The sequence below is a fragment of the Schistocerca americana genome, chromosome 6, assembly GCF_021461395.2.
Source record: "Schistocerca americana isolate TAMUIC-IGC-003095 chromosome 6, iqSchAmer2.1, whole genome shotgun sequence".
Taxonomy (NCBI): domain Eukaryota; kingdom Metazoa; phylum Arthropoda; class Insecta; order Orthoptera; family Acrididae; genus Schistocerca; species Schistocerca americana.
In genome coordinates this window covers 303,944,579-303,967,494 of record NC_060124.1, presented here as the reverse complement: position 1 = coordinate 303,967,494, position 22,916 = coordinate 303,944,579, and the positions used below count along the sequence as shown (strand labels likewise).

The 22,916-nt window shown below is 41.4% G+C and overlaps 1 protein-coding gene across 1 annotated transcript in view; it reads left to right on the top strand.

The window, feature by feature from the left end:
* The window catches only part of LOC124619655 (protein borderless), a 449,367-nt gene that overhangs the window by 160,860 nt on the left and 265,591 nt on the right, over positions 1-22,916 (top strand). Inside the window, exon 2 of the mRNA XM_047146187.1 lies at positions 13,543-13,619. Coding sequence (XP_047002143.1) covers positions 13,556-13,619 — 64 coding nt within the window. The 5' untranslated portion in view covers positions 13,543-13,555. The remainder of the gene's footprint in view (positions 1-13,542; positions 13,620-22,916) is intronic.

Genomic DNA, 22,916 nt, shown 5'->3' with positions numbered 1-22,916 from the left:
TTTGGACTTACTGTCCAACACTTTTCTTTAGTTGCGTTTCTGAGCTGTTTAGATCTATTAGAACGCCACCCACCCGTCCGCTAGCAGTCTTTCTTGTTATTAGTTTCAACTGCTCATAGATAATTGAGGGATGTTGATTTGTGTGTTATTCAGACAGATTGATCTTCTTTGTGAAGAGACTTTCTTATTAATTAGTTTAACGATGTTGCACATGTAAGTTTTTGACTGAGAATTTTGTGGATAGTGAGGATTCCATGATTTTTAGTTTCAAGCTAACTTTTTTAGTTGTACCATTGTAACAACAAATTCTATTTTTTTACATGTATCATTGACTTTATACTGTATTTCTACATCATCGAAATAATCTAGATTAATTAAAAGTGATCCATTTACCTTTTTGTCTCAGATTCAGGTGACTCCTCATTATTAAAAATTTTATAAATATTTTCGTTCCCGTTTGTTTAATTTAATCTGTGCTATCATTGTGCTGGTGATCCCTTGCAATACAGATATCCCCCCCTGGCATAAATTTGAAGACTCCCCAGCGGAAATATTTGGCTGTTATATTCTGTATGAACGATTACTCAGCAAGCAGGGGCCACTTTTTTGTGAAGGCGTGAAATCGCTAGGAGACATTTCCTTTTTTTCTTGCTGATTTCGTGATAGTGGCAGGCACATTACATGACCACCGCTGAACTCCAGAACGTGTCATTAAAAAGTGAAATAAGTACGAAAAGAGTAGATCAAGGAAAAAGTAACATCTCATGATTATTATATCTTATTGGCTAATTAAAATGTGGAACTAGTTATTTCGCAATACATTAATATTTTAAGATGGTTTAAAAAGAGTCTTGATCGAAATAAAATATTTATTTGTAATGGGGACGGGTTTCGCTCACAGAGTGACCACATTCAGACCGTTTATACTAGAATGTAAATAAAGACTGGATTTAGAAAGAAATCTGACAAAGGTATTAATACATAATATAAAATCAAAATTGGAAGAAGAAACTATACACATGATAGTAGACGGTGGCTGTTTTTGTTTTACATTTATGACTGCGTATGGGTCCGCGATGTTTTGTGTCGTAGTACTTCCGTACATCTGATACTATGTACGCCTATTTTACTTGTTCGTCACTTAGTCACATTCATCCACGGAATCGGAGATATGTTGCTATGGTTGTCCTGTTTGCATACCAGTGTTCTATAATAGCTAGTCGCTACCCAGCTTCGAGATCATCCGCTGAAACGTACGTGTCGACATTTTCACGCCACCTCCATGGTTAACGGCGTCACTTAAGCAGTAATTTCACTGACACCACCATCTACGAGCAGTCTACAATATCTCACATGATCTTCTACATGCTTGCCTACGTGCCAGTACGTTTTTAACACACAATCGCTGTCGCAGCTCTAAAATCGTTTTCCGCTAGATTGCGCACATCGAAACGTTCACGCCACCCCCCTGTATACCATTGGCGCGAACTAACCTCTGTCTTTGCTGGCATATGACTATGTGTTTTCGGCAAATACCCGCAAATGGCTATCGATTTTCTATATTTATTACCACATATTGATGAATACTTGTCCATAGCAAGTGTTTTATACAATGTAATGTACCTATTTCTTCATTTGTTATTGACTTTTGTGAAAATCAATCAATGGAAAATCCAGGATGGAATGTAACAATATTATGAGAAGGATTGTTGCTGCTCTCCATGTAGCGGAGATGCTGAATCGCAGATAGGCGCAACAAAAAGGCTGTCACACAATAAGCTTTCAGCCAACAAGGCCTTTGTCAAAAATAGCTGAAGCCAAACAGCTGCTAGATACTGCAGTCATATGTGTGTGAGTTGCGGTTGCGTGGGTGCGTGTGCCTGTGTGTGTGTGTGTGTGTGTGTGTGTGAGTGATCTATTTTTGACAAAGGCCTTGTTGGCTGAAAGCTTATTGTGTGACAGTCTTTTTGTTGCACCTATGTGCGATTCAACGTCTCCGTGGTATAGAGAGTAGCAACTATCCTTTTCATAATATTGTTATTTAATGAAATAATAAGCAACCAGTTGCACAAAAGAAATTAAATTTCTGTGCCTTTCTTCAGAATATCCAGTCACAAGTCCCAGCCCCATTAAGCGCATCATGGGCCTGGAACTTGTGATTGGACCTTATGAAGAAGGGCACTATGTACCCAAAACCGGTAAGGGAATTACATTTCTTTTATGTGGCTGATTGCTTATTACTTCATTAAATACGACTACAGTGGCTGGAGATGGGTAAAATACTGAAAATACCTCTCTGTGATATTTGTTTTATGTCCTGCATTGCTGATATAATGTTGTATGCAGCGGTTGGATTATCGTGTTTTTGAGCAACAACACCGTTGCTATCCTCGGCAATTTATGTTTGTGGTGCAACAACACCTGCCCCCGTGTACCATTATAGAGAATATTTTCTTCTTTTAATTTTGGTTGTATATCATGTATTTTATACGATAGTTTCCAGAAAGTACGTTCTGATCGGTCGCGAAGTGGAAATCACAGCGAAAATCAGAAAAGTTTTACTTCTCTACATAGTCGCCGCTCCCACTTCGAGTGTTGTCGTAGTTCTGTAACAACTTTCCTATATACTCGTCATACAAAGCAACCGCCTGTGCTTTCAGCCAGCTGTCTGCACTGTTGTGCAGCTCGTTGTCTGTGGAAAAATTTTGTCTTCATAGCCAGCGGTTCTCGTGAGCAGAGATGAGACTCAGGGGAAGCCAATTACGGAGTGTATTGTGGGCGATCAATCGCTTCTCATCGGAAACGCTGCAGGAGCTTATTCATTGCCCCTGCAGTGTGCGGCCGAGAATTGGCATGAAGAAGGAACTGCTCGACAGTTGTGTTATGTGGGCTGCATGACACAGGCGAAATCTCTAACCAGGCCCTCATACTTGGCGGGAGACGCTATTCTCTACGCACCTTTACATACTCACTGTTTATTCATAACTGAAAAGAGCGACGCGACACGATCGACGGGCATACTAGAGACACTGCACAACTGTGCACAGCTTTACCGGATTTTTCCAGTGGTTTCTATTTCGCGACCGATCGGAACTTGTTTTCTGGACAACTCTCGTATGTTACTGCCGTTATCAGACTTCCCTCTAGGTCCATTATGTATTTCCACTTCAGTATAAATGGTCTGAACTTGGTCACATTCCGACCGTAACAAGTTACCATTGAAAATAAATATTTTATTGCAGTTAAGACTGTTATTGATCCTTTTTAAAGTAAGTTAGCTAGACCACGGATTTTCTCCAAAAGAAATGTTCTCAAATATTGTTGAAATAATAACCAACTATTTCACATGAACTGATTCTCTATATACCACCCATTCATTCCTCCGATTGACAATATCTTGCTAATTTGTATGTTTACTTTGTATGTTTACTCTCTTAAAAGACATAAGAGAGTAGAGCTGTTGCACTCTCTCTCACCCGCTTTGGGAAAGTGCTACAGCGTGAAGTAAACTCTTTTTTTGCTTCTGTCTTGACGTTACTAGAACTACATTGGGAAAAAACACGCAGTCGTCTGTAACGTATCGACGGAGTGCCGTTCATGATTGGTTGTCAAAGAAGTAGCACAGCTTTCTGCACATTTTTGGAAACATACGTTTAATGCGTAAGGTGCAGGTTGTAATAAATATGACGAGGAAAATTTCCAATAGGAAAAAATTTAGCTCCATTATACATATAAGAACCTAATTCCTTCAAGCGATAGAGTAACGGACCATGGTTCTCGACTCAGAATTTTTCACACCGTAAAATTGGAAGACTCAGAGTTAGTACATGTGAGGGGATAATATTTAATAGGGAACCGTCAACTTGCCGTGAAATGCACAGAGAATACGATGTTGGGTATACTGGTGGGTGCCAAAGACTACCATACCACAAACGACGTCTGCGAGTATTGGCACTAAAGAACCATTATCCAGAGTTCACATGCGTCTTCATCCATACTCTGCAAACCATTGTGAATGGTACTTTGCATTGTACCAGTTACTAGGGCTTCTACCAGTTACAGTCACCAATCGAGCACGAGAAGAGTGACTGCTTAATTGTCTGTGTAAGTGCTGTAATTAGTCTGATCTCGGGGTCGTGATTCTTACGGTAGAGATATGTAGAGGGACGTAGTATATTCAGAGATTCACCACTTAAACCACTTAAGGCTGGTCCTTTAAAGTTTGTAAGTAGGCTTTCTCAATATAGTGTGCGTCTATCTTCAAGCGTCCGACAGTTCAGTTTTCCCAGTATTTCTGTGACACTCTCCCACGGATCAAGCAAACCTGTATTCGATAATTTTTATTTGGCTAGAGCCAAAATCACGGTAAATTATTTGAATGACTCTGTCGCCAATTGGCCGTAATAATTTTTATTTCACTGTCATGTAATCCAGATACATAAAAACTGAAATAAAACATAGAAGTATAAATCACAATAGTAATAACATGGCGACCACGAAAAGTAGTGTATAAGTACATTGATGCTGTACCTTATTTATAAGTCGGAAAACATCAGACTGGTATGAAATTCAAGTCCTTATCGATAAAGCATATATAGTGATATAGATCAGATCTGTCATTAGTAGACGTGAGAACATACGTAACGCGCCAAATATATTGTAAACTGTCGTTTCTGGACCCTACAGCACAGCTATTATATGAAACTGAAAGAAAGGTATCATACACACTGTTGTTGTGTTTTAGCCGGCCGAAGTGGCCGTGCGGTTAAAGGCGCTGCAGTCTGGAACCGCGAGACCGCTACGGTCGCAGGTTCGAATCCTGCCTCGGGCATGGATGTTTGTGATGTCCTTAGGTTAGTTAGGTTTAACTAGTTCTAAGTTCTAGGGGACTAATGACCTCAGCAGTTGAGTCCCATAGTGCTCAGAGCCATTTTTTTGTTGTTGTGTTTGAACAAAATCGGACATGAACACGGATGAAACTATCTTCCAAAGATCGGCTGAGAAACATCACAGTTTGCACAATGCAATCTGTGACCTTTTACGGAACAAGGTAGCTGAACTGCTTGTTTTCCATGATAACTGCATTGTCTTTGCAGACATTGGTACATCATAGTGTTTACAGTACGTGACATGAAGATCCGTTATTACAGGTCACATGTAAACGTCGTGAAGTGTCTTACCGTAATACTTTTGTAACAAACATGGAATTACTATCTTGTAATACAATAAATTATGGAAAACAATAGTCGACTATATAGGCGAGTAGTAATATGTATCGTTAACAGATTGCAACAACAGTATGCAAATGTCCGAAAATTCCCTTATACCAGCACAATCAACCAAGAAAGCAGCAACGCAATGGTGACGAAATGGTCAGGAGGGGGAAGGAACGTATATGGAACTGTGGAACCAACAGAACATGTGACATTATTCAACTGGTTACGTGTGGCATTGGTGTGGTTGGCAAGGCGAGGGAAAGTGAGGTAAGGGGTAGTGTGAAGAAGTGAGTAGCCAAGGGGTGGGGGTGCGGAGAAACCAAAATTCGTAAGGACTATCGTTTCGTCTATACCCATTTCAATTATTCAGACACAATAGCAAGGCGCACACTATTTTGTTAGTTAGCAGTTTTATACAACAGCTGTACTGTAGGGTCCAGAAATGAAAGCGTGAAACATATTTAGGTGTTTTAGATACATGCTCACTTTTACTAACGACAGATCTGGCCTGTATGACCAGACATGCTTGTTTGACAAGGACGTTTATTTCATACGACGAAGCCATAGATCCAAGTTGTCAACAAGGCACTGTACAAGCTGTTGGTGGCTCCACGGTTGTGTGGACCGTCCCCTGGTCCAGCTGCGTCGATCATTGACTGAAAATGGCTATATTCAGCTACTTGAAGACCATTTGCAGCCATTTATGGACTTCATGCTCCAAAAAAAAAAAAAAAAAAAAAAAATAGATGGAATTTTTATCAATGACAACGTGCCATGTCACCTGGCCACAACTGTTCGCGATTTGTTTAAAGAACATTCTTGACAGTTTATGCGAATGATTTGGCCAATCAGATCGCCCAGCAAGAATCCCATCGAACATTTATGGAACATAATAGAGAGGTTAGTTTGTGCACAAAACCCTGTACCCGCAGCACTTTCGCAATTATGGACGGCTATAGAGGCAACACGGCACAATATTTCTGCAGGGGCTTCCAACGATTTGTTGAGTCTATGACACGTCTAGCTGCTGCAATACGTCAGGCAAAAGGAGGTGCGACACGATATTAGGATGTATCCCACGAGTTTTGTCATCTCAGTATATAGTCTTTCATTTTTACTTGGCTTCCCCTTACACTTGAAAAAAATTTCGAATATCCTTCTTCAAGTAGTAAATATCTCTGCAACATCTCATGGAGCGACAGACGTACATGTACTCGTATGTATGTGTGTACAAGCGGAGGTCAAATGGAAACCAGACACCAGCCACAACAGGAGCACGGGATGGTTCCATACAAAAGTAATCACCACGTGCGTTGAGACATTTATCCCACTGCGAGACAACACGACCAATTTTTGTTCAGTGGAAGGCTGTCAGCCGCTGACGGGTCCACAACCGCACCCACTCTTGCACCTCCTCGTCCGACAGGATCCAGAATTCATATATGTCTTCCTTTAGGTCACCAAAGATGTGAAAATCCCACGGTGAAAGATCCGGGCTGCATCTGCATCTACATCTACATCTACATGGATACTCTGCAAATCACATTTAAGTGCCTGGCAGCGGGTTGATCGAACCACCTCCACAATACTCCATTATTCCAATATCGTATAGCGCGCGGGAAGAACGGACACCTATATCTTTCCGTACGAGCTCTGATTTCCCTTATTTTATCTTTGTGATCGTTCCTCCCTATGTAAGTCGACGTCAATAAAATATTTTCGCATTCGGAGGAGAAAGCTGGTGGTTGGAATTTCATGAGAAGATTCCGTCGCAACGAAATACGCCTTTCTTTTAATGATGTCCATCCCAAATCCTGTATCATTTCTGTGGCACTATCTCCCATATTTCGCGATAATACAAAACATGCTGCCTTTCTTTGAACTTGTTCGATGTACCCAGTCAGTCCTACCTGTTAAGGATCCCACACCGCGCAACAGTATTCTAAAAGAGGACGGACAAGCGTTGTGTAGGCAGTCTCCTTCGTAGGTCTGTTACATTTTCTAAGTGTCCTGACAATAAAACGCAGTCTTTGGTTAGCCTTCCCCACAACATTTCTATGTGTTCCTTCCAATTTTAATTGTTCGTAATTGTAGTACCTAGGTATTTAGCTGAATTTACGGCTTTTAGAATAGACTGATATATCGTGTAACCGAAGTTTAACGCGTTCCTTTTAGCACTCATCTGGATGACCTCACACTTTTAGTTATTTAAGGTCAATGCCACTTTTCGTACCATTCCGATATTTCTTCTAAATCGTTTTGCAATTTGTTTTGATCTTCTGATGACTTTACTAGTCGATAAACGACAGCGTCATCTGCAAACAACCGAAGACGGCTGCTCACATTGTCTCCAAATCGTTTGTATAGATAAGGAACAGCTAAGGGCCTATAACACTACCTTCGGGAACGCCGGAAATCACTTCCGTATTACTCGATGACTTTCCTTAAATTACAACGAACTGTGACCTCTCTGAAAAGGAAATCACAGATTCAGTCACATAACTGAGACGATATTCCATAAGCACGCAATTTCAATACGAGCCGCTTGTATGGTACAGTGTCAAAAGCCTATCGGAAATCCATAAATACGGAATCGATCTGAAATCCCTTGTCAATAGCACTCAGCACTTCCTGTGAATAAAGAACTAGTTGTGTTTCACAAGAACGATGTTTTCTAAACCCATGTTGACTGCATATCAATAGAAAGTTTTTTTCGAGGTAATTCATTATGTTCGAACACAATATATGTTCTAAAACTTGCTGCATATCGACGTTAATGATATGGGCCTGTAATTTAGTGGATTACTCCTACCTTTCTTGAATATTGTTGTGACCTGTGCAACTTTCCAGTCTTTGGGTACGGATCTTTTCTGGAGCGAACGGTTGTATATGATTGTTAAGCATGGAGCTAATGCATCAGCATACTCCGAAAGGAACCTAATTGGTATACAGTCTGGACCAGAATACTTGCTTTTATTAAGTGATTTGAGTTGCTTCACTACTCCGAGGATATTTACTTCTACGTTACTCATGTTGGCAGCTGTTCTCGATTCGAATTCTGGAATCTTTACTTCGTCTTCTTTTGTGAAGGCATTTCGGAAGACTGTGTTTAGTAACTCTGCTTTGGCAGCACTGTCTTCGATAGTATCTCCATTGCTATCGCGCAGAGAAGGCATTGATTGTTTCTTGCCGCTAACATACTTCACATACGACCAGAATCGCTTTGGATTTTCTGCCAGGTTTCGAGACAAAGTTTCATTGTGGACACAGTTATAGGCGTCTCGCATTGAAGTCTGCGCTAAATTTCGAGCTACTGTAAAAGATCGCCAATCTTGGGGAGTTTGCCTGTGTTTAAATTTGGCATATTTGTTTCGTTGTTTCTGCAACAGTGTTCTAACCCGTTTTGTGTACCAAGGAGGATCAGCTCTGTCGTTTGTTAATTTACTTGGTATAAATCTCTCAATTGCTGCCGATACTATTTCTTTAAATTTAAGCCACATCTGGTCTACACTTATATTATTAATTTGGAATGAGTGGAGATTGTCATCCAGGAAGGCGTCAAGTGAATTTTTATCTGCTTTTTTGAATAGGTATAATTTTTGCTTATTTTTCGAGGATTTGGGGATTGCAATATTCAATCTTGCTACGACAGCCCTGTGTTCATTAATCCCTGAATCGGTTTTGCTGCTCGTTATTAACTCAGGATTATTTGTTGTTAAGAGGTCAGTGTGTTTTCACAACGATTTACTATTCGCGTGGGCTCATGAACTAATTGCTCTAGATAATTTTCAGAGAATGCGTTTAGCACAATTTCGGATGATATTTTATTCGTACTTCCGGAATTAAACATGTATTTTCGCCAACACATCGAGGGCAAATTAAAGTCACCACTAACTATTATCGTATGATTCGGATATGTGTTTGAAATCAAACTCAAGTTTTCTTTGAACGTTTCAGCAACTGTATCATCTGAACTGGGAGCTTTCAGTGCCTATAACAATTTGAGCATCAGTACTTTCTATTAGCGCTTGGAGCTCTGGTACTTTCCCAACACAGCTACGACAATTTACAACTGTTATACGAATGGTTCCTGTGTCTATGTTCTTCCTCTGTTCAGCCTGCACCCTCTGTGACCAAAGCCCTTCTTGTGTTTTCCCATCTAACCTAAAAAATCGCCCAGTCCACGGCTCACAGCCCCTGCTACCCGTGTAGCCGCCTCCTGCGTATAATGGACACCTGTCCTATCAGCGGAACCCGAAACCCAACCACCCTTTGGCGCAAGTCGAGGAATCTGCAGCCTACACGGTCGCAGAACCGTCTGAGCCTCTGATTCAGACCCTCCACTCGGCTCTGTACCAGAGGTCCACAATCGGTCCTGTCTACTACGCTGCAAATGGTCAGCTCTGCTTTCATCTTGTGAGCAAGACTGGCAGCCCTTAACACTTCTGTTAGCCGCTCGAAACCAGAGAGAATCTCTTCTGATCCAAAGTGACACACATCATTGGTAACGACGTGAGCCACCACCTGCAGCTGGCTGCACCCTGTGCTTTTCATGGCATCCCGGACGACCCTTTCCACATCTCGAATGACTCCACCCGGTGTGCACACGGAGTACACATTGGATTTCTTACCCTTCTTGGCAGCCAAGTCCCTAAGGTGCCCCATAATGTGCCTAACGTTGGAGCTCCCAACTACAAATAATCTCACCCTCTGTGATTGCCAGGATCTTGCAGGCTGAGTGGTCTCCTCCGAAACAGGACAGGCGACAGTGTCAGCCACAGACAGCACTTGGAACCTGTTTGTCAGACAAACTAGTGAGGCTTTATGTGCGGCCGCCTGGGAAGTCTTTCGCCACCTGCTTCGCCCCAGGGCGACCTCCCACTTGACCACAGATGAGGGGTCAGCCTCATTGCGAGCAATAACTCGGTTGGCCACCGGTGAGGACTGATGGTAGGTCTCTGACGCGCTGGACGGCAGTTGGATCCCCACGGCCGGCCCATAACAGTGGTGCCCATCCACTGCAGCCTCAAGCTGTGTAACCTAAGCCATCACAGCCTGAAGCTGAGAGAGAAGTGTCGCCAACTCTGCTCGCATCGGCACACAACAATCACAGTCCCTGTCCCTAGTAAAGATCGTGGGAAACTAAACTATGCAGATAAACGTACTACCAGCACGTGCTGCGCAACTCTACTGTAGAACCTGACGAATACTCACGAACTGTGTCTAGTAATACGCAGATATTATAAAACCTAACTACCGAAGCACTCAGGTGAAACTAAATAATTTGACCCTGATTTGGAACTTGAAATATGTTACAAAATCGGTTTACTTCCTGATGCAAACGAAAACGCGAGACTGTAGCTACTAGATGTTAAATTTACACGCAGAAACTCAAGAAACTAAACTATTGAAGCACGGAGATGATATAATAAAATTCACTCCTGGTTAGGAACTCGCAAAAGATAAATGCGGTTACTTATCTGTTGCTGCGTCTGTCGCGGTCGGCTACTGGAGGATGTCGCTATGTTTCCCAATCAAGTCGATGAAGGGTAGTCTCCATGGAGAAGTAGATATCCTCGGAGTAGTAAAGCAATTCGAATCACGTAATAAAGGCAACTCTTCTGGTCCAGACTATATACCAATTAGGTTGTTTTCAGAGTATGCTCACGCAGTAGTTCCATATTTAATAATGATATACAACCGTTGGCTCGACGAAAGGTTCGCACCCAAAGACTGGAAAATTGCGCAGGTAATACCAGTATTCAAGAAAGGTGTTATAAATAATCAACTAAATTACATGCCTATGTCATTAATGTCGATACGCAGCAGGATTTTGGAACATATGTTGTGCTCGAACGTTATGAATTACCTCGAAGAGAACGGTCTATTGGCACACAGTCAAAAAGGATTTGGAAAACATCGTTCTTGTGGAACAAAACTAGCTTTTTACTCACACGAATTGTTGAGTGGTATTGATGAGATATTACAAATTGATTCCGTATTTCTAGATATCCAAAAGCCTTTTAACACTGTTCCACGCAAGCGGCTTGTAGTGAAATTGCGTGCTTATGGTTTATCGTCTCAGTCAGGTGACTGGATTTTTGATTTCCTGTCAGAGAAGTCACAGTTCGTAGTATTTGACAGTAAGTCATCGAGTGAAACGGAAGTATTTTCTGGCCCTTCCCCAAGGTGGAGTTATGGGCCTTCTGATCTTCCTTGTCAATAGAAATGATTTAGGAGACAATCCGAGCAACTGTCTTAGGTTTTTTGCAGATGACGCTGCCGTTTATCGTCTAGTAAACTCATCTGTAGATCAACACAAACTGTAAAATGATTTAGAAAGGATATCTGTATGGTAAAAAATTGGCAGTTGACCCTAAATAATGAAACCTGTGAGGTCATTTACATGAGTGCTAAAAGAAATCTATTAAACTTCGGTTACACGATATTTCAGTGTAATCTATAGGTCGTAAATCCAACTAAATACCCAGTAATTACAGTTACGAAAAATTTAAATTGGGAAGAGTACATAGAAGACGTTGTGGGGAAGGCAAACCAAAGACTGCGTGTTATTGGCAGAACACTCAGAAAATGTAACAGAGCTACTAAAGGGACTGCCTACACTACGCTTGTCCGTTCTCTTTTGGAGTACTGCTGCTCAGTGTGGGATCCTTACCAGAGAGGATTAATGGAGCACGTGGAGAAAGTTCAAAGAAGAGCAACACGTTTTATGTTATAGCGAAATAGGGGAGAGAGTGTCACGGACATGATACAGGATTTGGGATGGACACCATTAAAACAATGTCGTTTTTCGTTGAGCGGAATCTTCTCACGAAATTTCAATCACCACCTTTCACAGTCAATAAATATTTTATTGATGCCGAACTACGTAGGGAGAAACGATCATCACAGTAAAATAATGGAAACCAGAAATCGCACGGAAATATGTATGTGTTGGTTTTCTCCGCGCATTGTTCGAGAGTGGAATAAAAGAGAATTGTTGTAAATGTGGTTCGATGAACCCTCTACCAGGCAAATAAGTGTGATTTGCAGAGTATCTATGTAGATGTAGATCTTAAGGAAGATGTATTTGTGTGTCTAGGAATGTTAAATACTAATGCTCAGCACGTAAATTCATAAATGAAGCAGGTTGGCAACCCTATGTCTGCTTGTGACGTACCCAATTTCAATACTAGAACAGAAAGCGATTTGCAACGTCCTCTAGTAAAACACATTTCGGCACAAAAACGAGTGAAATACACCACCTCAAAAATTTTTGTCAATTCGTCAATATAAACAAAAAGCTTTACATTTTGCAGAAGTGATTTCAAATGCGTATTACAACAGTTTTTTCTCTACAGCTTCTTCCGTAATACAGAGGGTTACTTGAATAGATATAAATAACCAAATAAGGACCTGTAATAATTTACATAACTGGAGTTTCGTAGCTTTTGTACATTTAAAGAAAGTCACGTTGAAAAAAATTGATGACTAACACGATGAATTACCTTCTTTTACATTAGTTTCGATTTCGATCTTAAGCAATCATGCCCACACATAAAAACCACCGCCTTAACACTCGTAGCCGTAAAAAATTGTGACGTCGTGAAAAATGATGATGTCTATATGATGGATGTCTCTACGTCATGGATTTCTATCTTTGACTATAAATCTATGACATAATATCAAGTAGTGTTTAATTACAAATTTTAGCAGATTGCACCTTATTTTAACAAAACTGACACGGAGTAGTCATTTAGGACATCATGACTATTTATGCACAGGGTGACTGAAGATGGTAGTTAATGGCCGCAGCCGGTATCAAAACAAAGTGATTCATGTTCACATTTTCAATGTGACTCTTCCCTGACCTATAAATGGACAATAACTACAAACATTTTTAAAATTTGTGTGTTCTGTATAAATGTTCCACATAAAAACACGTTCCGGGAATATAATCCACACTGTATGTAACAACCTACCTAACTATTAGACGAGTCGAAAACTAGACATGTGTGCAGTATTAGCTTACTCATGTATCTTGCACGAAAACTAAGAGATAGTGCATACTGTATGCCTTAAATATTTACCAAGTCACGAGCTTATGAAACAGAGAGAAATTTTCGTGCGTAAGTGTTTGCAAGGGCGGCGTCAGCGACTCAGTACGAGCCAGCGATAACCTTTCAGCCTTGGCTCTGAGGCGAAACCTCTTTAAAGAGCTTACTCAAGCTTGGTATTCATCTCGCTTCTTTTCCGTCAGTGCTGCCGCAGCCTGACTTTTCCGAGGGTGAATCCAGTGATTCATGCAAATCTTCTTCTGCTGCAGGTGGGGCGGAGACATGGCGGCCGTGTGGAGCAGCGCGACGGTTCTCCTGATTGCTGCCACCTGTGCCACTTGTGCCGGTGAGTTCTCTTCTAACAGCATCTGTTTTGCAGTATTCGCCATCTAACGCTAGTAAACGTTAAACGTATATCTCCGTCAACAGCCATTGTTTGTGAGTGGTGCGTGCTGTACATTATATAAGGGTAAATATTTTCAGTATTTACTTTCATAATAATCGCTGCTAATTACTATATACTTAAACTTCTATCCGTGTCGAGTGGCCGCGCGGTTTTAGGCGCCATGCCAGGGATTGCGCGGCCCCACCCGGCGGAGGTTCGAGTACTCCCGCGGACATGGGTGTGTGTGTGTGTGTGTTGTTCTTAGTGTCAGTTAGTGTAAGTAGTGTGTAATTCTAGGGACCGATGACCTCAGCGGTTAGGTCCCTTAGGAATTCGTACACATTTGAGCGTTTGAACTTAAACTTTTCTAATGTGACGAGTTTGAATACATTCCCCCCTCGTCAAGAATTAATAAGAGAATAACCATCATTTTAATTGGTAAACATTGAGATCTTAACGATAGTGTTGTCATTAAATGTACTGAACTCCTTAATCACCATCATCATATCATCTACCATCATTTTCATCTCAGTCTACCCCATCATCACTAACATCTCCTCCATAATTACTGTCATCATCACCATTAACCCTTCTATCTTCACCATCATCTTTTCCATCATCAGCATCATTCCTCCATTACCTCCTCCGCCATCTCCACTAATAAAAACATCATCATCATCTCCATCATCTTTACCATTTCGTAACCACAAGCACCACCACCACCATCTTGATCATATCCTTCTTCACCATTCTCCATCATTTCAATCATGAACATTTTCCTTCCCCTTTATTTCCTACGCCTTTTGGTCATTTGTATCCATGTCTTCTCACAATCCTCTTCTTTTTCGTTCACCTTCACACCTTCTAGTTTTCTTCTCCTCATCCTCGCTGTCATCCTCTTTAAACCTTCTCCTACATCTCCTTCTCCTCCTCCTCCTCCTCCTCCTCCTTGCCAAATCCTCTTTCATGTTCTTTATCCTCCTCCTCCTCTTCTTCCTCTTTCCCTTTAAGCAATTTTCTTCTTCCTCTTTCACTTTGGTCTTACTCTTGGTAGTTAGCATGCTAATACACCAGTTGTCATCCCTGAGCCTGCACGGAAAGCATCTTCTAATATTTTAATATACCCTTTGCCTTCTTCATATTTGTCTTGTAAGGGGCATCAAAACGGCCACAATCATCAGAGTCGACAGCAAACCAGTCCCAGTAACCGCACTTCAGTTATACGTGTCGACGTGACGAACCGAAGATGGATATATATAGAAATTGTATGAGAATCTTGAACTAGTAATTCAGTACGTAAAAGAAGGTGATAATGTAACACACTCTTGGGGGACTCGAACGCGATAGTAGGGGAAGGAAGAGAAGAAAGAATTACGCAAGCATGTGAGCATGGTAGCAGGAATGAGAGAATAGGAAGTCTAATTGAGTTTTGCGCTAAATTTTAGCTAATAATAGCGGATACATCTTTAAAAAGTCACTAGAGGTGGTGTAAGGGAGAATCCAACTCCATTACATAATGATCAGACAGAGTTTCCGAAATCAGATTTGGGATTGCAAGGTGTACCCCAGAGCAGATATCAATTCGATTCTAATCACAATTTAGTACTGATGAAGAGCACGTCGAAGTTTAATGAATACCACAGCAGGCACATCAGTTGAGGAGGAATGTACATCTCTTAAAACGGCAATCACAGAGGTTGGACAGACAAACGTGAGTAACAGGAATGGATAACAGACGAAATACTTCAATTGATCGTCGAAAGAAGGAAGTACAAAAATATTCGGGGAGATCCAGGAACAGAGAAATGTAAGTCATTTAGGAATGAAATAAATAGGAAGTGCAGGGATGCCAAAGCGAACTGGGTGCAGGAAAACTGTGTAGAAATCGAAAAAGAAATAGCTGTCGGAAGGATTAATTCAGGATATGGAAAAGTGAAAATAACCCTAGGTAAACTAAAAGCAAGAATATCAACATTCAGAGTGCAATAGGAAATCCACTGCAATGCACAGAAGACAGAGCTGATAAGTGGAAAAAGTACACTGGAAGCCCATACGAGGGGGAGGACTTGTTTGATGACGTGAATGGGGAAATGGGTGTCAATACGGCAGAGATTGGGGACCCAGTGAAGAGTTAACGTTTAATGGACCCTTGGAAGACGTCTGACTAAATAAGGCGGAAAGGATATATGACATTCCATGGAAATTTCTGATATCGTTGGCGGAAGTAGCAGTCAACCAGCTATTCAGTTTGGTGTGTAGTATCTATGAGTCGGGAGACATACCATCGGACGTTCGCAAAAATATCATCCACACAATACCGAAGATAGCAAGGGCAGCTAAGAGCGAGGAATATCGTGGAAACAGCTTAACGGCCCATGCACCCTAGGTACTGACAGGAATAATAAACAGAAAAATGAAAACTGAACCGGAGGATCTACTGGATGACGATGGAACCGGCTTTTGAAAACGTAAGAGCACCACAGAGGCAGTTTTGACGTCGTAATTGATTTTGGAAGCAAGATTTAATAAAAATCAAGACAGATTCATAGGATCTGTCAACATGGATAAAGCGATCGACAGTGTAAAGTCGTGCTTTTCGAAATTCTATGACAAAATGGAGTAAGCTATAGAGAAAGACGCGTAATAACAGGAAGAATGGATGATCAAGAAATAAGAGCCGCAAGGTAATATGAATCCCATTCCCGCATAGACTGTTACAAGTGTCTTAAGTTACTGCCCCTCTTTTACCTTTCGAATTATCCTCAAGCAGTTATCTAGCCTGAAATAGTTAATCTACTCTGCTTATCCCAAGTAAACGACACTAATTACGCACTTAACGTGAATACCGTAGGGTAATGAGGGGGAACTCCGGCCAAGTACTCTTCTTCTCGTAGGTCTCGGGGTTGTTATACGACCAATATGCCAAGAGAATAATAAATAACTGAGACTGCAAAACTTGATATTATTTCCATATTCCGGATAAGCTCTGAAGGAAAGTGTAAGATGCATCAAACTCTCACTGACCAGTATGGACCTGGACTGCTAATGAACGATAGTATCTTAAGACTTCTGGGTTGCTTCCACATCACTGAACCTGGGGTTAAGAAAACGTTTTTCTCTTCAGTCTGAATGATCTCACTGCTGCCGTCTCAAATCCCGATTCCGGGAATTGCGTAGGTCCTTTATCGAAGCTCACTTTGCATGTCATATAGCCTTTACGATATTTATCCATATTATTGTAGGAACCCGTTGACACTGCGGTACTTCGTTTATTTCTTTAGGGAATCAGGTTATAAACTGAAGTACGAAAAACTCCCTCTTGACTTTCTGTGTGTCTTCGAGGCGAGAATGTGATGAAAATTAAATAGCAAAATTCTCTCTAGAGAAGAGTAGTATTGGGTCTGGTTAGTTTTAAAACGGAGAATTTCGACTGTAATTATTGGTGGGCCCCAAAGTGGCTGTGACCATTAGGCCAATACCTTGGTGTAAACATGGACACCAGAAGCGTAGGGATACAATCCTGGGAGAGAGTTGGCCGTTAGAACCAGTCAAGTAATGACAAAATAACATATGTGGAGGGACATCTTCAACTTTTCTAGTCCTGTCTTCTTCACTTGGGTATGGTATTACGGTATATTGTTAATTTTTATTTTTTGACCGTTTAACGGCAACTTGATGAAACACAGTTTTCTTGCCATACGCCTCTCGTCTTTAATCTCTGCAAGGCATCTTCAGTGGCCTGGAATATGTACATATTTTTACTGTTTGATTTGCATTTTTGAACAATGTATATACAGGTTATAAACAGTTCTAATGGCTGGTTTTTCTGTGACGTAGTAATAGTTTAAATTCTACTTACGGTTTCCGTGGATAGTTTTCTACGTGTTGTATTTTAGTTCTGTTTCTGGCGCTGTTCTTCTTCTTGTAACTGCCATTTAGGTTTTTGTTTTCCACGCTTCACAGCACTAGGAACTGAACACTTGTTATATTGCTGTGTTTTGGTTTGTGTTGCCAACCGTCGGATGTTACTGTCAAAGATCGAATGTTATTGCCAACTTCAGAATGTTATTTCTTTTTTCTAGATATCTGTGATCTGACTGTGTATGCATGTGTGTGTGTGTGTGTGTGTGTGTGTGTGTGTGTGTGTGTGTGTGTGTGTAGCTGACCAGAAGGCGGGAGGGAGGTAGGGGAAAGTATAAGGTATTTGTCATGGTTGTTTATTCTCAATATTTTCATATCTTGTTCCATGTTTGTAGCAGGATGGTTATGATGTTTTAAGCGTTTTGCAAATGTGGAATGGTTTATTTCGTACTTCTAACACCTAATGAGTTCTTTGCATCACGTTTTACAATTCCTGTGTGTAATGCCACAACTTTGATATTCAAGTCTGCATGTTACTGATCCCAGGAAGTTATCCCTCTTAGTTGTTGGTTGGATTGAGTTTGATTGGAGTGTTTGTACAGTTTTGTATATTATTTCGAAGCCCGGTTTCTTTAGTACGTTTTCCACTCTGTATGTTAATTTATGTGTGTAAGTCATAGTGCACCATCTGCTTCTTTTCTGTGTGATGATGTCATTGTGTGTGGCTGTTGAGTGTGTTTGTGCGTTTACAGCTTGTGCATTATCTTGTATTCTGGAAATGTTGTGTTTGTTTTGTATTTGTCTTTTGATTTTTTGATTGAGTCTGTGTACTACATGTGTGTCATACCCATTGTTCCTAGCTATTTTTATAACTGTACTCATTTCTTTTTCATAGTTCCTGTTGTTGAGTGGGATCCTGCTTAATCTGTATATGTCTTAATGCAGCAAGCTTCTGGTTGTGGGGATGATTCGATGTGGAATGTATTATTGTGTCTGTGGCTATTGGTTTTTTGAAGATGTTGAATACATGTTTGCCATTTTCTTTTATTATTGTTATACCAAAATAATTTATTTGGTTTTCTTTTTCTTTGTCAAGTGTGAATTTTGTGTTCTGATGTGCTTTGTTCAAATGGTTCTGAGCACTATGGGACTTAACATCTGAGGGCATCAGCCCCACAAACTTAGAACTACTTAAAACTAACTAACCTAAGGACATCACACACATCTATGCCCGAAGCAGGATTCGAACCTGCGACCGTAGCTGAAGCGCCTAGAACCGCTCGGCAACAATGGCCGGCTGTGCTTTGTTGATTTCAGAGTGAAGTTCATATCTTTTTTCATTGGGCTCATCTCCAAACAAATAACGTCATCCACATATCTGTACCACTATATGATTTTAAATCTGTCATGTGGTTGTCTTTCCAAATATCTGATTTTTCCAGATGACTTATAAAAATGTTTGCTTATGTTCCTGGTACTGGGCATCCCATGGGCAGTCCATTACTTTGCAGACAATATTCATTATCGAACTGGAAGTGGTTTTGTCCGGTTATCAGTTTGAGCAAATTTGTGACTTCGGACATTGCTTATGCAATGAGGTTGCTGTGGGATGTGAGATTTTATTCCACGATTTCTACTGTTCCAGTGAAAGGGATGGAGGTATGAATGTTTTCTATATCGAATGAAATCAGTGATGCTGTGTGTGGTATCTGTATGGTTCTGTTAGGGTTCCTTTGTGTCAACAAGCAAAACTTAAAAATGTACCGTTATGTATGGAGGGTTCTCTCATTATTTGGTAGCCCTGATTTAGACTTTCCGTGATTTCCCTAATTCGCTTCAGAAAAATTCCGGAATGGTTACTTCGAAAGGACACGGCCACAGTCCTCCTCCATCCTTCCCCAATTCGAGCTTGTGCTCCGTCTCTGATGACCTCACTGACGACGGGACGCTAAACACTGATCTACACGGAGCGAGGTGGCGCAGTGGTTAGCACACTGGACTAGCATTCGCGAGGACGGCGGTTCAAACCTGCGTCCTGCCATCCTGACTTAGGTTTTCTGTGATTCCAGTAAATCGCTTCAGGTGTATGCCAGGGTGGTTCTTTTGTAAGGGCACGACCGACTTCCTATCAGTTCCCTTATCCCGTGGGACCGATGACCTCGCTGTTTGGTCCCCTCCCTCAATCATCCAATCACTAACCTCCTCCTACTCCTCGTCATTGTCCTCATAGCTTGCTTGTAAGACGGACGTAACTTTTTGTACGAATGATCTTTTAACGTGCTAACAGAAAATGTTTCTTCCATGACACTTTGCTGCTTTATTTCTGGGACCAATTTTTTAAATCTGATCCGGCAGGGTCACTCAGCCTTAGTTTTGCCTGTGTTCTCACGGAGGTGAAACTCAAATAGGAGCATCCGGTAACACAACCATTATTCACTGCGAGGTCACTTGGGGCCCTGCAGGTTTATTAATCCATTATCTCTCTTTCTTTCTGGTTGATTTTTAGTGTTTTCCCTGTTTGTTTCAGTTTCGCAGTTAATGGTGGTTACAGAAGCTGGTTTCACCACATTGTGTTTCTGCTGAAGACTTCTCGTATGCATTGAACTGCACTGTAAATATGCTTCTCGTACTCTGATTGACTTATGCTTGCATCCATAATACTGTATTTGGTGACGTAGATTATGCCTCATTTGGTTTTATTTCATGTAAAACAAAGGCTGATTTGGCAACATGTTGTCCTGTAGAGTTTGGTGTATTTGTTACTGTTTACGAATATGTGTGTGAACTGCACGATTTAAATGCATGTTAAGTATACCTATTGCATTTATTCTACTTCATTTCTGTTTACATCCGTTTACCGCACTTTCTCACATTTCATGAAGAACTCCGTTTTAGCAGATTTCAACAGTACTGGTATTCAATTTCATTACATCTTTTCTTGGAATGCGTATGTAATTCTGCTTTGAAGGCATTGTTTCTTGCCACTGAGTGCCATGCATTTCACATTGGCTTTCAGAATACGGATGTAGATATACACTCATGTTCATAAATTAAGGATTATGCCAATACATGGTGAAACAACGCTCTGGTGGGCGGTTTGCTGGTTTAAATCACCTCGGGGTATGACCATGCGGTGCATTTGACCTGCGGTCGTAGCACGGTGGCGCTGGCAGCAGTCCACATACGCAGAGGTGTATTGGTGTATGTACGGTGCAGCGAGTAAGTGTGAAGACGTTTTCAGACGTGCTAATGGTTACTGTGTGCTCAAAATGGCTCAAAGAACACACATCGTTGACGTTACGAGGTGTAGAATACTAGGGCGACTGGAGGCTGGTCAAACACAGCAGGTCCTAGCACGGGATCTGTATAGAGGTAGTGGTTTGATGGTGTGAGGTGGGATTATGATTGGTGCACGTACACCCCTGCATGTCTTTGACACAGGAACTGCCTGTTCTCCAGACCTAAACCCCGTCGAGCACATCTGGGATGTTCTCGGTTGACGTATCGCTTCAAACCCCTACGACACTTCAGGAGCTCCGACAGGCACTGGTGCAAGAGTGGTGGCTATACCCCAGCAACTGCTCGACCACCTGATCCAGAGTATGCCAACCCGTTGTGCGGCCTGTGTACGTGTGCATGGTGATCATATCCCATATTGATGTCGGGGTACATGCGCAGAAAACAGTGGCGTTTTGTAGCACATGTGTTTCGGATCGGTTTTCTCAACTTATCACCAATACCGAGGACTTAATCTGTGTCGTGTGCTCCCTATGTGCCTGTGCTATTAGCGTCAGTTTTGTGTAGTGCCATGTTGTGTAGTACCACATTCTGCAATTATCCTTAATTTATGAGCATGTATGCAGATGACTGTGATTTGTAGTCTTGGTGACTAGTGCATGTTTCCTCGCAAATGCTGAAACTGCGACATTAGTTACTCAAATACTTTCACGCGTTATTAACAGTTACATTTAAGTACATTTTAGTAGAAGTCGATGAAACTTTCGGTGTCCTCCATGAAATGCAAGCGTACGAATAACGGATGGGAAAAACTAAAGCAGAATTTGAGCAATATTAACGTTAATAAAACCGACCAATTGTGGATACGGATATCTGACTGGAAATGGAGGAAGAAATATCTTACGAACATATGTCCGGAAATGCATCGTTGCTGCGGTAGACGGCGCTGACTAATGACAGTTCCCCTGACCACGTGCCGCATGTTCGTTGTGTGTTGCAGGGTCTGTGATTGATGCAGCGTAGTGTAAGCTGCAGAATGGTCCGGTATTCATGTCGGGTACAAGCCGAGATGGTGTTCGTGTACGGACAAACTGATGGAAACGGTCGAGAGGCAGCACGGCTACAACAAAAAAAATACCTTGACGGACACCAACACAACATGTCAAGCCCTTTTTGGGCGTTTGTGTGATCATGGGTCCTTTCAGACAGATGAACGTGCAGGCAGGTGGTGGACTGCGCTTGTACCAGATTTGGACTACTAGGTTCTACAGGACATTTGGACAAACCCTAGTACACGCTCCAGGCAAGGTGCATGCCAACAAGATGTAAGCCAATGTACGATAATGTGTATCCTGAATGAAACTGCATCGTATGGAGGCCAATTTGGGAACATATTGTGCTGTGGATGCGATGCGGCTCTGTACTGTTTTCCGGAACGATCTGTTTTCGTTGCACGCACACCGTGCATTTCTGGACAGTTGTTTCAAGAATCTTTTTTCCTCCATTTCCAATCAGGAAACTGTCCCTGCAGTCTGTTTGTTTTATTAATGTTCACACTGTATTTCCAGAGCATTTAAATCGAGCAGTTCACACACTAATTCGCAAGCAATAACAAATAGACACGTTCCGCAAAATAACATACGACGAAATCACTTCTGTTTAACATTATTCAAAAAAATATGGAATCTTTCACCCCAACCATTATTACGGACTAGAGAAAAAAATGCGCAGAATACGAACTACTTATCTGAAGTGCAATTCAAAGAGAGCAACACCCACAAGAAGATAGTAATATGGAAGATCGTAATCAGGAACATAACTTCCATTTGACAACAGCCACACGTTCGAAATTGCGATATTGTGTATTAGGACTAAAAGCGAGAATTTACAGTTCACCTGCAAAGTACCAACTCAACCATAAAGAATAAACATGAATACAGATTATTGCGCCATGTTTTCTCGAATTCGGAGTTCACTGGCAGGACAACTTGCAGCGCTAGTGACTGTCTCTGTTTTCGTATCGTATCACTGGACGGTTTCGAACCACCAAGTGCATTTTTAATAAAAATCATCAGCAATGACGTTAGAAGACTTCCAGTGTAAGAAGACAACCTCATTCAGCCTACGACATTGTCAAACAGGGCGAAAGAGTGGACAGTG